The sequence below is a fragment of the Mya arenaria genome, chromosome 8, assembly GCF_026914265.1.
Source record: "Mya arenaria isolate MELC-2E11 chromosome 8, ASM2691426v1".
Classification (NCBI taxonomy): domain Eukaryota; kingdom Metazoa; phylum Mollusca; class Bivalvia; order Myida; family Myidae; genus Mya; species Mya arenaria.
Genome location: NC_069129.1, coordinates 31,143,546 through 31,161,989, shown reverse-complemented (window position 1 = coordinate 31,161,989; position 18,444 = coordinate 31,143,546). Strand labels below are relative to the sequence as shown.

Genomic DNA, 18,444 nt, shown 5'->3' with positions numbered 1-18,444 from the left:
TTTCAATATCGGCCATGGTACACATCGAAGTACCATAGTAGTGTATTGGGGGTATCTGACAATGTCTTAATAACAGCAATAGATGTACATGTTATTTCTGTGACTTCAGAGGGCCCTTGACCTTTGACCTCATAATTCATAAGGGTCATCTACTGACCCAACTTGCATACCAAGTATGAAGTTCCTGGGTCCAAGTATGAAGTTCTTGGGTCCAAGTATGAAGTTCTTGGGTCCAAGTATGAAGTTCCTGGCGTCCAAGCGTTCTACTGTAATTGAGCCGTAATGAAATGTGGTATACAGACTGACACTCTGGACAAACACTATATGTCTCCCAATGAATGAAGTAAACACTATAATTCCTATGGAAGAAATACAACTTTTGATCAGTTATTTTATTATGAAAATTTGCTGATATTACAAAAGAATGACAACAGTGTTACATGAATATTACATTCCAAGTTGAAAGTTCACAATTTTTTTTTAGGTCACTTTTCCAGAAATTGTTAATTGAAAAGGGAACAGTAGAATGTACTGCCATTTACCTTGTATTTATCCTTAATTACTCATGATTGTTTTTCTGAAACAGGAACAGAAAAGGGAAAAAATGTACATTTTTCACAATTCACAACATCTAACATTGACGTAAAAGAAGTTAAAACTCTCTACTTCAAAGTGTGGTTTGAATACAGCTTCATTTTATTACAGATATGGTAAATATATAATAAAATTTGATTGGACAATAAAAAGTCATTACAGTATGATAAATTTCAAACAGTAACAGGATAAAAATGTCTTCTTTTTTTTAACTCATCGCTCAAAGCAAAGACATTATTATATAAAGATGCTAATACATTTTAAATTTCTAAAACAAAATTATTATCAATCGGTCAATTGTTCTGTGATCTTAATGATATGAGTTCCAGTTCTATAACTATTCACCAAGTCAGGCTAGATGAAACTAAAAAACACAGCTTTTCTTTACATAAAGCTTATGGTAAGATATTGATTTCATGGAGTAAGGATTTTTTTAACGACTAATGTCATAAAATATCAGTTTATCTGGTTTCTAATACAGTCTCTTGAAACTGCACAAATCACTTTTCATGGTTAATTTCAGAGATATGGCAAAGTTCATGACTTAATTTGTGATCATCAACATCATAGAAATGAACCGTAGGCAATTATTCAGACAACTTTGAAATCAGGATGTTGAAATCTTTTGCAAGTTGATGGTCAATGTGATGAGATGTGAAGGTATTCAACCAAGTAGCTATTCTGCAACTCCGTCCACTTGCATGTTTTCCTGGCCTTCCTCCTCATCTGCAAAGGTTATTTAAGTCAGAGTAATGGGCCTTTGAATTAATGTATGTTGCCACTTTTCAAGAAACCGTCAAGAAAAGGTTTTTCACAACGACAAAGATACCATGGCCATAATTTAGCATGAACTAAATAAACAGACATATTTATGAGGCATCTTAGTGAACATTTTTTTTTAAAGTTGAATATAAAGAAACTAAAAATGTTTTTACACCCAAATTTTGAAAATAAGCAAGAAAACAGTCTAAATTGTAAATGCCTTTTAATAATCTTGATGAAAAGTAGAGGGTTTTTAAAATAGTTGTAGTTAAAAATTCGAAAGAATCTTCATGATTACAGCCCAAGTACTAACAAGCCTTACCGGAGGTGATTCCACAGAGCCTCAGATTATGTTTATCATCGTTGGAGTAGGGGCTGAAGGTTTTCTTGACGAACGAATCAAACTTCTCGCGCTTTATGATGATGGTACACCGTGGATCGGCGTTCCTGAAATATTAAAAGCAGGAATTCAGTTTTAAGCAAAACAATTTCATTTATGTGTTGATAAATCAGTAAGTAAACTAATGGAGACCAGAATCTTTACCAATGTTTTGCTCATCTGATAGAATTAAATTCTAATGAGTAATTATTTTGATTTTGATTAAAACATATAATTTGATTATCAATACATACAAACTTTTCACATTTGGCAATTGAAACCTAATCTTACTGCAATTAAACACAAGTCCTAAAATTTCTTTCAAAATCATAAATGTTCCAAATTTTATTCAGCCCGATAAAATGTGCCCTATGTACCCTGTCACTCTTCTGCAGCAACCTCTCCTTTTTTAAAACCTGGCTAAAACTCTATCTTAACATACAGTCAAACTCTGTTGGCTCGAACTCGCTTAACTCAAACTAGATGAAAAGGACCGATTTCTTTATACAGAAGATAAGCATTCAAGCTTGGCACAAATTTCCCCGAGGCTCGAGGTATTTTTGCTGGTCCCTGAAAGTTCGAGCCAGGGTTTGACTGTACTGTCTAAGACAGGAAAATAATGATAAAAGAACTTACTTTCCCTTCGGTTCATAGTAGAAGTACATGTAACCAGTCTCATCTGAAAGAGACAAGATATATACAGCTTGTATTAAATAATAATAGATATAAATTACTTACATTTCCACATACAACAGGTTTTGATCAACACTCTTCAATTCCCTTTTAAGCTTTTTCTCAACTCAACCCTTTGTGAAACACTATTAACTGAAATCTGGCCAGAAAACCATATAACCAATGGGGGGAAAGGCAATTCTTTTCATAGCATATGGGTGGGCGTCTTTTATGCTATTTGGACCCCAAAAGGGTAAATTTGCTTCTGTTGGTGTGTGGTATAATTAAGAAATGCCTTCCCCTTGTGAGTTATAGGTTTAAATGTAATAGCCCTAATGTAACATTTAAATTGTGTACAGGCGTGCTTCCATGATGGACTTGCAATGTAATAAGGTGTATCAATTACATTGATTTTAGTATAAGTACAGATATAAGAACATGAACATATCTTTTACATGAATGTGACCTTGACCATTTTATGACTAGTTCCCTCAGAAGGTCATGTTGAACTGTCATAATTATAAAAATTCTCCTTATTTTGCTTTAAGCTTTTTTTTCTTTCTCGTAATATTTCCTGATTTAGTCTAACCCTTACTTGACTCAAACTTGTAAGTCTGAAACTATTCACACAACAAATATACCAACCTTTCATCCCTTCCAGAGTGGCCTTAACTTTGTCGGAGAATTTATCGAACAGGACTTCTTTATTCTCCAGCATAAGAACAAGGTCCGATTTGGGGACACTCAACAGTCGCTTGTTGATGTACGGCATCAGTGGAAGAACAGCCTGGTAGGAGGAGACAAGAATTATAGATTCAACAAAAAATTATTCTCGTCATGTACAGATATCAATGCAATACACTGAAGAGAGTAGAAGTGGTCTTTAGGTATAGGTGCCTGCCTCTCACCAAAGACATTATGGGTTCGATCCCTACCAGAGTGGCACTGGTGTAGCTTTATAGGTGTCGGCATATCCATCTTCTGGTATAGATTTCAACCTTTTGTCCAAGAGGTTGTGGGTTCAAGCCCAACCAGTAGTACTTTCTCGTTTACTCACAAAAAAGGACTCCAGGGGCAGTATTTAAATTATTTTTATCCTTAGATATGCCGTAGTGATTACATTCAGTATATTGGCCAGTTATCTTTACAGTCCAATCAAAACAGTTGAGTTCGACTCTTAAGCTAAAGTTTGATTGAAGTTGCTTATTGAATGCAGCCCCAGTACTGGTTAATACCAAGGAAACAGACTTCAAGACATTCCAAGAGCAACCAGCTGTCTTGATAATTGAGCTTTAAGAAATATTAGTATAAACTTATGCAATTAATGGGTTCCAGTTCTAAACACCAATACCATTAGATCACCTCACTATCATTAAGTTTAAAAATGTCCAATTTGGTTCTCAAAATAACTTTTGCCTTTGACATGATCCTGTATACTATTAAATTGCTTTATGACAAACAATTCGAGGCGTGCTAGCAAGACTGTAGTAATTCCTATTACTTCAGGTAAATACTGCAGTCTTGCAGGGAACCTTCAGAATGGTCTTACCCCAGGGTAGAGGTCTTGACAGGTGTTTAGACATCCTTTCATAAAGGTCAATCCTCCAGCAGATTTCCTCGACATCTAAAAACAGAGAAAAGCATTAATTATGAGGGTTAGTTATTATCCTTCGGATACTACGGTAGTTTCACAATTTCTCAAGACATTTCCTCCCATTTTTTTTTTCGATCTTCAATGTTTTTTTTTTTAAATAACTATATTCATTTACTTGTATTTCAAAATAAATATCGCTTTTATTTTTGCAGAATTGAGAAAGTGTCATGTTTTTGATAACATACTGCGAACTAATCGGTGTTCCTTCATTTTAAAAACATACATGTAATGTACATTATTACAGATTGGTTCTCACTGAATTTTCACAATATTTATCATCCTGGCATATAACATGTTACCAGTCCACTTGCTTTCTCGAGCTTTTTTATGGCAAATATTCAGATGTTTGCACAGACTTTGCACAAAACAATACCAAAACCTTGTTCTTTTTCTTCAATTTAAAAAACTTATATACAAGTAACTTGTTAGCATTTGTAACACCCACCACAGCATCCTTATTATAAAGTATGAGCTTCTTGATGTCGGGACTACAAAAGTAGTACATAGCGTTCGTTTGTCCGTCCTCATCATACTGAAGCATGTAGGGAACGGGGTCAAACTTCTTGATGTCAAACCGGTCCCTGGAGAATATATAATATGGGTTCATGACTTGTATTCCAAAAAATTCAAAGCTCTTAACTTCACTTTGTATAAATGAACCACGAAATTATATAATCACAAATAATTTTTTCACACATAAAACTAGGCCAAAACGGAAAATGCAAATCCTAAATTACTTGTAATACATCTATTTTAATATTGCCAATATATTCAATATAGATATTTTTAAAACCTTGGTGAAACTGATATATATATATGTGTGAATAAAGAAATGGTGAGGCAATCACAAAAACAAGTCTGTTTGTTTTCAGTGTAAAAGGGGCATAACTGATAACAATTATTAAAGCCTAAGTTATAGCCCTTGCTGAACATGGGCTTATTGTCTCTGGCAGGATATAATATACTGGGCTTATTGTCTCTGGCAGGATATAATATACCAGGCTTATTGTCTCTGGCAGGATATAATATACTGGGCTTACTGTCTCTGGCAGGATATAATATACTGGGCTTATTGTTTCTGGCAGGATATAATATACAGGTTTTAAGTTGTTGCACGCCGACAACAGTGACCCCAAATCTATGAAAATACCTGGAGTTTTCGAAAAAACAACACATTTCAGGTCCTAAAACAAATCTTAACCAAACAATATCAGCAGGAATAAATTAAGGATTTATTCCAATCTACAAGGCAGGTTTAATTTTTTTTAATGTTTCTTACTTTATTTTCGCCCAGTCTGGATTATCCTCAGTGATCTCTTTGTAGCCGCTACGTTCAGCTTTCATCTTCCTCTGCAGGCTTAGCGGGATACAACTGCAAGAGATACCAAGATGACAAAACCTGATTCTCATAATTCTGGGTTTACCTAATGTTTGATATTATTTTCTTATATAGTAACAAGTTTCTAGTAAATTCATACATGTATCAAAGAGGAAATGTAAGCCTTATTCTGAGGCTAAAAAAATAAAATTGTGTGGTAGGAAGGCTGTTTTCTTTCTTTTTATAAGCAGCATGTAAGAATGATATTGCCATCATTGCAGAGTGGCGTACAAGATATCTTTAGTAAAAAGCTTTTTAAACTACATTTTTAAACACATTTCTTATTCTTATAACAAACAAACTTTTAAAACAGTGGGGTTTGGTAACCAAAACCGGAAGTATTTATTTTTAAAGGCCTGATCAACATTTTGTAACTTTTGTATTATATCATATGTCACTCTGTTGCGTAAGATAGAAGCACTACCTGATTGACACCTTCTCATTAAAACAACAAACCATGTCTTATCAAGCAACATAACACTAAAAAATATTTCAGGTAATTCCATAATAAGGTACTCACCATTTGGAAATATTAATCTCCGGGAGTCCAAAGTTGGACACCTCTGTATCAGTGCGTGTGTTCAGCTGTTCGTCTGTGATTTCCGTGGTCCACTCGATCTCAGTCACGGACACATTCACGTCACATCTCAGTGGAGTCAGATATTTCGGTTTGTCTTCTTCCTTCTTGGCATCGCCATCAGCCATTCCACCAGCTTCGTCAGTCTCCATCTTCACCTTAGCCTCTTCTGCCTCTGAGTTTTTCAAACATTTTCATGCGATAATTTTTTTTCACATGAATTAAATACACATCATTCTACTGAGGCTTTGAAGGATATTTGACAAACAATTATAGTGGAATTTCTGATGATGATGTGAGCATTTTTTAAGCCAAAAGACTTAATATATAATGCACATTAATTTTTTCGGAGGCTTTGAAAGATATTTGATAACCAATAGTGGAATTTCTTCTGATGATGTAATCACATTACACCAAGATTTTATTCATTTCTATGTGTAAATTGTTGATTATATGCATCACTTACCTTCCTTGACCCAGGGTAGGTCCCCCATCTTCATGAAGACAGCCACAAAAAAGGCACCGGTGTCATTGTCATGCGGCAGCACACGAAGACTGAAAAATACACATGTACCCTTTGTGTATTCAATGTGTATGTTCTTTCAGGAACAAACAAGAAACAGTCACAAGTGAATTACAATGTTGTCTTCTGATCACAAAGCTTACGGGGATTAAAGCATTTAAACGACATTAAATTAAGAAACGGATAGAAACTTCCCACTTTTACCTCTAATATATTGTATTATAACTAATAATAATTTTTTTTCAAAGAAATAAGACATAAGAACTGAATTGTACAACACCCATGATGAAAATGCCCACACATTACATGTTATCTTTTAAAAATTGTTTTCTTAAGATTTAAAAATCTCACTATCTCTCAATAATGAAAAATAAACAAAAATAACCACATAAAATTCACCATCTCTCAAGGATGAAAACTCAAGACCTAACTATAAAAAAATAATCCTATCAACTCTCAATGTAAACCACATACATTTTACCATTTCGTAATGTTAACCATATTAATCTCACCATTTCTCAATGTTGAGAGCACCAATGTTGTCCGGCGGGAAGAGAGAGCGCTCATTCTCCTTCTGGTACCAGGCCGGGGCGTCATCAAACTTGTCGTAGAACACCAGGCCCTGGCTCATCACCTTTGAGGTTATACGGGCAAAAAAGGTTATACAGATTCATGAACGTTAATAAGTTTCATATTATTTGAAGAGTGGTTTAATCATTATCCTTATATGTCTTGTGATATTATGTTTTGAAATAAGTCAGTGTCTCAAACTGCACATGTTTTATGGTATTTTTATGTCAAATCCATGATTCTCGATAAGGACAATAGCTATATATGTTACCAGCATGAAATGCCATTTTTTTCTTCAGTGTAATGTTCCACTGTTGATCATATACTGGCAAAACCATATTTTACTTGTATAGTTGATCTTCCATTCCTTTCCAGTATGCAAAAATAAATGTGTATATCTTGAACAAAACAAATAATCAAGTAACCCTTTTTTGTTGTGACCAATAGTTAAATGTTTAATTTTGAGTGTAAACGAATGCTGCATAAAAGGTCATATATGAAGGTCCTTTTCAATGGTGTTATGAAACTCAATCTCTGAAATTAATGGACAAAACCACATCATTTTAAACGAATCTCTGAACAAGTACACTGTTCAGTGAAAAATTAATAGGTTGGCAAAATCATCAGTTCATATGTAGAGGTCCACTGCTATATCATAACATGAAACATGTTCGATGGGCTGTCTCTGTACTTCTGCTTCATAAACTTAACAACAAGCCCTCCGAAATTCTTCAAACCCGTGACCTTTTAATAACTCTGTTTCATACACTTAACACTTTCTTCTTAACAAAACGACATCTGATATCTGTCCTACCTGTGACCTTTTAATTACCTAAATAAATTTATAACTTGGTAACTCATTGCAGTTTTTCCATTCCTTTGATAATGGCACGAACAGTGTGAAGATACAAATGTTTGTTAATCCACTGTTTAACTCGATACAAGTATTTTTTAAAAAACAAAATACTGTACGAGTAGTTACCACGGAAGTTTATAAGACATTTCTTGATGCAAAATTCTGAAATAAAAAATCAGTGGATTTTAACAGGTTTTTCTGACTTATGTCATCACACAGTTTTCAGATGGTTCAGCTTGTGTTAGCTTACCACTGAACTGTATTTCAGATCAGAAAACAAATGGTATGTTTGACGGACTGAAGAGTTCACCATAAATGTCCTAAAAAAAACAGTGGAAAAAAAAATAAAAAAAATACAATGACCATTTCTAAGTTAACACAAAGAAATACAATGCATGGGGTTATGGGTACATACATGTATGTTTTGTAAAAGCTTTCCTTGAAGGAATTCCATGTTGTAAATGTTTCAACAATGTTCACATAACGGTAGCTAACACCTTCCGGCAAAAATGACCAAAATAAAACTTGTAGGAATTTCTACATCTTCCTTATCTTCTTTTCAAGCTACAATGTTCAGTTCTCAAAACATGAATACCACTTTGATACCAGTATACCAAATACATCTCACAATTGACCATCATCTTTTCCGGTTCCTTTTTTTGAGTCATGAAAAAACCGGCCCATTTCCTTCGCAAACAATAATTTGGGAAAACTAAATGCAATTTTTCTTACAAGTTCATTGTATGTGAAGAGTCATAATGTTTAAATGACAAATTCTGGAGACACTATATGTAAGCATTTCAGTCTTGCTGAGAAAAAAATCAAGGTGTTTTAATACAAACTAAATTATGGCTATCTTCAAGTTTTTAAAACAAAATTAAATAACAATTGCTATCTTATAGAAAATGTAAGACATCAACATTTTTAACAATGACTATAAAAGTATTTAAAACAAGTTTTAAATGCAATTGAATTGAAGTCACTACCTCTTTTACACTGCACTCTGTAAGGCAATGAGTTCTCTCGACTAAAAAAGCAAACAGCACATTTCATTTCAACATTTCGCGGAAAAACATCATTTAAAATGTTAACAAATACAACCTAGATATAACTATTTTACAAAATAACAACATCTTAAAAGTGAAAATCTTTGTCTAAATGCAACTAAACAATTAAATTGGAATTTTCTTCACCACAAAATTATAACAATTTATATATCGCTTAAATGATAAATATTTTCTTGACTGTTCAAACACTTGTATTGGTATGGAACTGTCTTGCTTTTCAAAAAGGTGATTCCTTACATCAGTTCACAACAGAAACCCTTGACAAAGGGATCAGGTTCTTAGATACTGCTTTTTCATTCAGCTTCTTAACTTCAGCATTGAATTGCCTGCTAAGGCACTTCGTTCTAACATGGCCTTATAATGGTTACAGCACTGTCAGTCAATGGGTTGCTGTGATGTGACGAAACCACCGTTTCCTTTGCAGCAAACTGTAGCAATATGTCCCGTTTTTTTAAATTAATATTCAACATTAAAGGTCTTCTATCACCTTTGTATGATATATGTATATCCTTGAGTTTGTGTATGGGCCGGAGTACAATAAACTTTGAACTCTACCTTTGGGTCAAATAATGCAATGAAATCTTCCATTTTTAATATCTATTCATAAACCCTCCTAGTCGAATGCATTTAGCAAAAGTTGCCATGCAAACTGAACATGTACAACAGTACATGTATGTCATACTGCTATAAAAAATCAATGTCTTCAAAGTGTATCTGTCAATGGTTGGCTCTCTTTCTTTCCGGCTATCATTTCTGTACTTTCCTCTAAATCATTTGACTGTGAGTTTTACAGAAGCCCTTCTTTCCTAAGCATTTGTTTCATTTCAACTGATTGGTCAAAAGGCTTCATTGAATTACCAATGACAAGTAAATTCAGAGGTTTGGAGGTCCTAAATATTTTATTTTTAAGACAGCCACCAAGATATCATAGCATTCTTCTTTGGGTCAAACATTTTCATATCATATATGATAGGTACTACCAGAGATTTTCATCTCAGTCGCCATTACAAGTGAAACCTAACAGAGAATATTCATACAAGTCTAGTTGTGTAGAAAAGTAACAGTTAACCATGTACCAGTACCTGTAAAATGATATCAAGTGTAAAAATGGCCTGTCCATATAGATAAGCAAAATATGCTCAATTTGTTTCGTAGCTTTATGATGTAATACGTAGCAAATACTTGTCAGAATTTTTCACCGTAAGGCATTATTGACAAAATCATTGAATGGCTTGCCTTGGTCCTACCTAACAATGTCAGGAATAAATCTGTATGTAGGTCAATAGGCACAAAACATAGGAAAGACGTGCCACAAAATTATTCAAAGTAATAAAACAGAAGGAGGTGACCATAAATGGTAAATATTGAGAACTTGAAATTCTCCATATGAAAGTAGGATTAGGAACATAACTGCAAATCTGCCTTATTTTGAAAACTTTATAAAACAGAATATCAGTTAAGTTAAATGTTAAAATCAAATAATAATAGAAAAATAATTTTGAATTCCTAACAGAAATTAAAACATATGCAACATTTTATTAAATATGAACAAAATAAGTATACCTTCCATTGTGTCATGCCCTGGCGGATGTGAAAACTGGGGAGCTTGTTCTTCACATCCACTAGCTTGAGTGCACCTGAAATTCATGTACTGTAGTAAATACATCAATTCATAGAACTCTGTAATGAGTCTGGCAAGTATTCTTAAATGGATGTTTGTTTACTTTTCCATAGATTCTCTGGTTACTTATCAGTTTGAAACAGATCCAATAATTCACATATTGACTTCACTGACAGATTCCAAAAAACAACAACAAACAACCAAACATTTATTGCCAGCAAATAGATCACAACACCAATAAGACTTTCAATGTTTTACACACACTATATTAGAACAGAAGAGATGTTTATTAAGATTTTAACATAGCTCATGATATGATAAGAACATATTCTAAACACATAAAATTATATTACTAATATATCATAAGCAGAGCAAAAAATACATAAATGAACAGATTTCTTTATGATTGTCTTGTGTTTCTCACCTGGTGCCTCACTCATGATGGCAGCCACAACAGCCTCATTTTCCAGTGGGTTCATTGACTGGGTGGAGTAAACTAGCTGTCCGTTGATCTCCAGTAGCTCCAAAGCTCGTCGTACCTGTTTCTTCAACTCACTGTGGGAAAGGGCAAAGGTAAGATTCAATGGTTAGATTTACAACCATTTGCAAAATACCAAATTTTACCATTGTATTTTTCCACTATATTGGAAAGAGAAAACCCTGATTGAGAATTCCTATTTTGCCTAAAAATGGACAAAAATGCTTAAAAAAATGAACTAAAATCGTTACAAAATTTGATTGAGTTTGTTTATTTCAGAATGTTCACAAGATCTGCATAACAAAATGCTATGGGGTCCAATTTTGACATTATATATAAATTTTTTAAAACGAACAATATATTTTCTCGATTTGTAAAACTTATTTTTAGCATAAGGGATGGGGCCAAATTCCGGTCAGAAAAAATACACTGCATTAATATCAAATTGGGTTAAATGACATACAATAAAATAAGAAACAGAATAAATCAGTAAAATAAGATTGGAAGAACATTTTACTTACGTATGATTTTTCTGAGCATTTGTTATCGACCAGCCAATCCTCAGTTTAGGGTTTGACCTCAATGAACCATCATTCCTGAAACACAATATAAAAGTATTATTCGCTATTATTGATAACAGTTGGGACCACAGGTGATCGTTGCATAGCTGACACATTTACGTTCTTTCTTACTCACATTATTTTTAATACAATTATGTGAATTTAAATGCCAAAGAGTCTTAAATGAGCTTCATCACTTTGGACATTCATTACCCTTTATATAACTGCCCTCTATTTTATGATGAAAGGAAAACATATCATGCATTGTAAAATACATTATCACTTAAGATGATCCCTGAAAGAATGCCCAGAAATATTAAAATGCAAAATGTTAAAGCCTACACAACTTCACTGAATTGTCAAAATCTGAAGACATAAAATGATCCCTAAGAAATAATCAGAAATATTAAAATGCTAAATCCATCAACTTGACCCAATTGTCAAAATCATAACACTTACGATGACGCTCCATCCAGGAAGATGCGATCATACAGGACTTTGCTGTCTTGGTCATGCTGAAAACAAACCATCAGATCAAATCAGCAAATAACATATACATATAATACTATATAAAATAAAAAAAACATAACATAACTGACTTTATGTATATAAATTGGATGAACTACATGTACATGAATGTGTGTGCCTTTTTTCAATGAGCACCTATTCTTTTAAGATGCATACTACTTGTTAGTGTCTTAATCTTAAGTCTAAATTCTTACATTACAAAAAAAATCTTAATCTTAAGTCTAAATTCTTACATTACAAAAAAAATCTTAATCTTAAGTCTAAATTCTTACATTACAAAAAAAATATACAAGAGCTTAACATGAAGGGGAAATATCAATGATTGCCCTAAAAGATTTCAAGTCGAACATGGGCCTTAACTCAATAATTGTTAAAGCCAGAGTAATGGGTTATGGGCCTTGCATGCATGGGCTTATTGTCTCTGGCAACATGTGTACCAAGCTTCATTTGAATACCTTGAACAAAAGTAATGTCATGACCAAGGTTAAAGTAAGAGCCGAGGCCAAGCTTCATTTGAACATCTTGACAAATTATAATATCATGATCAAAGTTAATAAAGAGCCAAGGCCAAGGTTATGACAATATCTGGACTTTTTCTTTGAAAAACAGAAAAGCAAAAATGTCAAGACAACATAATAAAGAATGCCTTGGCATAAGCATGATAAATAATTGATAATAATTCCCAAAGTATTCACACCTCAGGAGTAAGGTACAGGTCTGGGAAGGTCTCAGCTGGGTGGTGTGTGTATAAGATGTTTGTTCCTTGATTGATGCGATACTGGGTTCGGCTTCTGTCTTTATCATTGGCCACCAGAAAACCATCTACAAATGCATCTTTATTTTATATAAGTGTGATTTATTTATTTTATAATTATGACTGAAAGTATTGGAAACCAGTATCATTTTTTCAATTTTCTCATCTTAAACACATTTCAATCTACTTATCATCACCTCCAATATAGGAATACCTATACATAAAAAATAAGAAAGCTTATATTGTACCTGGCATTTTCTTCGGATTGGCATATAGTAGCTCCATGATCTGGGCCGTCTGATGACCTACCCCGCAGTGAAGCTCCAACACCTGGAAGAGAGGAAATTTGTAATCTTGCCAACATAAGTTTGTCTCTGTTAACATGTATGTCAAGTTTTAATCAAATAAGTTGAAAGGCTTTAAGTCTTATGGCAAAGGTTCAAGTTTAGCAGTACAGCGACAACACTAAGGTTATCACAATAGCATGACTTATCTTCTTCGGTAATCCACAATTATCCATCATTACCTTATGCTGCGGTAGAACATCCACAAGCAGGGGTGGAATCATGCTGGTCAAATCCTGGTTAAATAACGTCAACTGCAACATGAAGAAAAATGTTATTAAATACCCTTCATTGACTGGAAATAATCTCTTTTGGGTACAAACCTCATCTCAGGGCTATTGCATTAAAACATATAACCCGCAGGGGGAAGGCACTTTAAATCATGCCACCCCCCTACAGTAGCAAATTTACCCTTTAGGGGTCAAAATTAGCAAAAAAAAGAATCCCATCAATATACTTTTTCAAAAATTGCCCCCCCCCCCCCCCCGGAGTTACATGTTTTACTGGAATAGCCCTCAGTTTACCATTAAAACAATATTTAAAAACTACTACCATGTTGTGAAAATGATGATTATTATATATTATAATTATAATTATTTAAGTAACTTATTAACGAATGAAAAATAATTTATGCAAATAAACCAGGGTCGGTATTCATTTACATCTCGAGTCTGAGTTTGAGACTCAGGCTCAGAAAACTAGATTCTTAATCGTTTCAAAACATCTACAATATAATTTTTTTTACAAATCAGTCATCAAATTTTTCAAGATTTTTTAATAAACAAGCCCAAATTCTAATACTATTGCTTGGCATAAAACTTTTTAACAAGCACTGTTATATAAATTTCAGAATTTTAGCAAGCCTGGATGACATTTTACCAGTGCTTGTGTTAATTTTGAGCACTGCAAAATATGAGTGTTTGATTGCAGAACAGATTATTCATAACAAATATAACATTTTTAACATCTTTGCTCCTATCATAGCGTATCCAACCAACATCAAAATTAAGCCACTTAAGTACATGTGCCGATTCTCCTGTATGCTAAAATGCATGTAGGTTCGAGCTTGGAATTTACAACTGAATTAAGTTGTGTAAATCTGTAGATCTTACCCCTTTCTCCTCACTGAACAAGAACTCAGCAATTGGTTTGAGTTCTGAAGACTGTGATAGCATTTTGAAGTCTGTGCTTGCTTTCCATCCCATCTGGTTTGGATACCTGTTTATAATTTAGGAAAAATTTAGTGTATTATAAAATGCTTTAGTTCAATAACCAGTACAGTGTGTACAAAATAAAAATAAACAAAAATTGGTTCGAATTAAACTTGTAGTTTGTATCTGTGAACTCATTGAAGTTTCTGTATTATGAAAGCATAGGACATTTCATCTTTTTCTATTTAAATGTTCATTTAATCTGTGACAATAGTCAGGGATCAGATTTAAATCATTGAAAGGTTACCAGGGTATAGACTTGATCTGGAATGGTTCGCCATCTACCTCCACTCCAGAGAGCTTAGTAATGATCTCATTCTTCAGATACTCACGCAATACCTCCGCTTCACTGAAATATGACATATCAACATATCACACATATTGTCTGTGAAATAATTTTCTCAGATAAGGAACCACAACATAGTTAATCATTAACACACTTTAAAATACTCTTTTTTGAAGTTCCAAAACTCTTTGGAGCATTACACAAGTTATACAGTGAGTTTTTTCAACATTATTTTCACTGACTGTGCATTCCAAATGGGGAATAAAATTTGACCTTCAGATAAAATATATATATAATATCATTTATTCATGTTTTTATATTTTTTATATATGCATAAACTGTGCCGAAAAAGAGTTAGTTTGTCAAGATTTTGTTTCTTTTTTTAGATTTTTATACATTGCCTTTTTACAATCAATTTTATTCTGTACAAATTGGGGAAAATATTAAACATTAAAAATATAAAAAAAAATCGCAAAGGAAAACAGCCTTTAGAAGGCAATTAATCACACAAAGAAAACTCATTGTATACCATGTGAATCTGTCTGGCAATCCCATTGGCTGAGGTATAAGCCTGGTCACTAAAAATGATTATGAACACCTTGGCATACCTGAGAACGCCTGGCCTTCCATCGTAGATGTTGTTACACCTGCGAGTACGGGCTGATATACGGAAGGACAGAGGCAGCTCATTGAAGAGAGACTGTAAAAAATGCTTCCACTCTTCTTCTCCAACCAATCCGATTCCCTGCAATAGAAATAAAGAATTATGACAAGTGATTAATACTGTTTTAACAGTTTAAGTTTTAATAGGTTGGCTCTGTCAGTACAGTAGAGCTATGAAGGGTATTAGCGCCGCATCCAGACTTGCTGAAAAATAAAAAGAGTGTCTGACATCTGTCAGAAAGAAAGAAAATATGTCAGAACAAAACAGGTGGAAAAATCCCAAGTAAAAACATTGTTTCTCTTCTTCTCATTAGATACAGTTGTTGATTATTCCCTTCTCTTACCTGACACGGCTTCGTAAAATTGTAATGATGCTATGATTGCTGCATAAAAGACTGGCAATATGTTGGTCTTCTACAGGCACTGTGCCAAAAGCAACCAATGAACACAGTGTTCGACACTAACGGGGTCCCGGGATCCCGAGGACACCAATTTTTCGGGAGGTACACCTGATCTTTGAAGTCCGGTATTCCGTCGGGACACTTAAATTTTGACTGATAAAAGCTAAATATTAATAAATAAATAGCGTTTCATTTATTTATTACCTAAATTTGGGTCCCCTAAATTTCTTAAGTGCATGTGAAAAGGATATTTTTATTAATACGTCGAACACACTAAAGCGAAAGTATGGCTGACTTTTTGACTATAGTTACGTCATGAATCTATAAATAAACAGGTCATTTCACAGTGCGCATGCGGGTTAACGCTTCCGTTTTGTTGTATACATAATCAACAAGGTCAGAGGTGACTTTTATTATCGGTTTAATAATTATGTTGAATTATTTTGCTTATGTGTCAGAACCACCCCAAAAAGAAGCCAACACTACTGACATTGATGCCTTAATGATGCGACCTTCGAGTTGTTACAGTAATATTTACGGCACAAATACCGGAATCCTACTATTCAAAATTCTTTGTTGTAAATATGCTTTGATCAAAACAATATAGAAATAAAATTTCCAACTTTAGTTTTATAAAATGCAATCAATGCATAAACATTTTTGGTCATCGGCTCTTACAGTATGCACTATACCTGTTGGGCACGCTGATTGATTGATTGATCAGCAGCTCTACTAAATATAAACTTTTTCACAAGCCAGATGTAATATTCCTACTGTTTCTCAACAAAAAGCACTGACATATGACAAGACCCTGAACCACATGGCATATTTTACGTGTATTTTCCGAAAATCTAAAAATAGTAACAACATCAAGTTTTTGTTTACATTGTATCCATCTTTGTTTTTGACTGAAAACAAAAGAGACTTAGACATGCTACTGCTTTTGAACCCTATCTACTGACTTGGAGACCCAAATCTTCCTCTCTGCCATTGCCAGAGGTTCCTATGTCTGACATTGTGCTACTAATTTGTCATTACATGCTGTTGAAAACATGTATAATATATGGTGTTTACTTGAATTACAAATTGAAAAGTAAAAGGCACTGTATTTGCATGTTAAATTCAATATTTAAACAGGTTAAGTAATGAAAAAATGTAAAAAATGGAAGGGACTCCTAATTTCATGAAGGACACCTGATTTCAAATGTTGGTGTCCCTTCGGGATCCCTTGGAAAAATGGTTAGTGTTGACCCCTGGAACACATGCGATACATTTATCTAACGCATTAAAGATAAAACCAACGCATTAAACATAAAACCAGAAAGATAAAACACAGTTAACGGGGTCAAAAAGCCGGACAGACTGATTTCTGTCCTGCAATAGTCAGCTTATCTCAAAATTTGCCGGTCACATCCCATCAAACCAACAGTTTTGACATCAGGTACACGTTTCCTCCTAGGTTTACTTTAGAAGCCTTATTATAAAAAAATATGTTGTCAAACATCAAGATATATATTCTTTATTAACAATGAGAGCAAAATTGCTCAGGAAATGAAATCCAATTTGTTTAAGCTTTCGTGAAAAGTGCTAACATTTCAAAGGCAAAATATTTGAATAATACAACTAACTTTTTACAATTTGGACTAGGGGAACAGGAGTTACTTTTACCTTGTAATACTTAACAAACTGTGACATTTGAGTCTCTGCATTAGCAAATGTGATGTTTTCATAGGAGCTCGCCGATGGTGGAGGCTGAAAATAAAATATTGACAATTCAATCTTTTTTTCTTACCAAGTAAATTTATTTGATTTAGAAAAAAAATACAACTTCGTTTTAACAACATGGTGAGGAGACCTATGACAACTAAGACACATGCATGCGCTAAATGACTATAATTAGAAAGTGCAGAAATTTAGTAGTATGTAACCTCTACAAAAGCAGGAATTTAAATTATGAAATATTCACTAAATATATGCCCAAACAGGAACTCACATCATTCATTTATTAAGCATGCACTGAAGCTCATATTCTTACCTTCTTCTTTGGTTTCTGTGGCATGTTGATTTTTTAATTTTAGTAAATTATAGGAAAACAATGCAATTGAGGAGCCGGATGCGGCAAGAAATTTTGGTAGAGACCGTTACATAGACACCACCGTAACAAGGAAACGGATATCTAGACAAAACGGCTTCATGATACCATAATTCATTAGACTGGTACCCTCTTTCTCTTTTTTGTAGAAAAAGTAACGTAGGGTACTAGTCTACAATTCATTACATCGGTACCCTATGTTACTTTTCGTAAAAATATTTTTGGGGAAAAAAAGAGAATGCGTGTACCAGTTTATAATAAATCAATTTCACTTAAAAGTTTAAGTATACAATTGGCACATTACGAGCTATTATACACATTTCAGGGTTATTATCCACACAGAGGCCTGACAAAGTTCCGCCTTCAGGAATCACAAGGAAGCACTTTTTGTATGAGGAAAATATAAAGTGTGGCAAATAACAAGGAGTGTTAAAACCAAGATTCTGACAACTATAACACTTCAGCAATTCATAT

General features: G+C 33.7%; 1 protein-coding gene across 1 annotated transcript; it reads right to left on the bottom strand.

The window, feature by feature from the left end:
* Positions 1–377: 377 nt before the first annotated feature.
* Positions 378–18,027, bottom strand: LOC128243445 (RNA cytosine-C(5)-methyltransferase NSUN2-like). The gene is made up of 22 exons (XM_052961229.1): positions 17,914–18,027; positions 17,547–17,630; positions 15,423–15,559; positions 14,776–14,877; positions 14,430–14,535; positions 13,500–13,571; positions 13,222–13,303; positions 12,917–13,041; positions 12,151–12,206; positions 11,653–11,727; positions 11,078–11,208; positions 10,596–10,669; positions 7,052–7,173; positions 6,483–6,571; positions 5,960–6,191; positions 5,341–5,433; positions 4,507–4,642; positions 3,957–4,031; positions 3,053–3,194; positions 2,372–2,414; positions 1,679–1,803; positions 378–1,320 (listed from the first exon to the last, which is right to left on the bottom strand). Exons 1-22 carry the CDS (start codon positions 17,935–17,937, stop codon positions 1,271–1,273), a joined length of 2,175 nt encoding a protein of 724 aa, XP_052817189.1. The 5' UTR covers positions 17,938–18,027; the 3' UTR covers positions 378–1,270.
* Between the last annotated feature and the right edge of the window lie 417 nt (positions 18,028–18,444).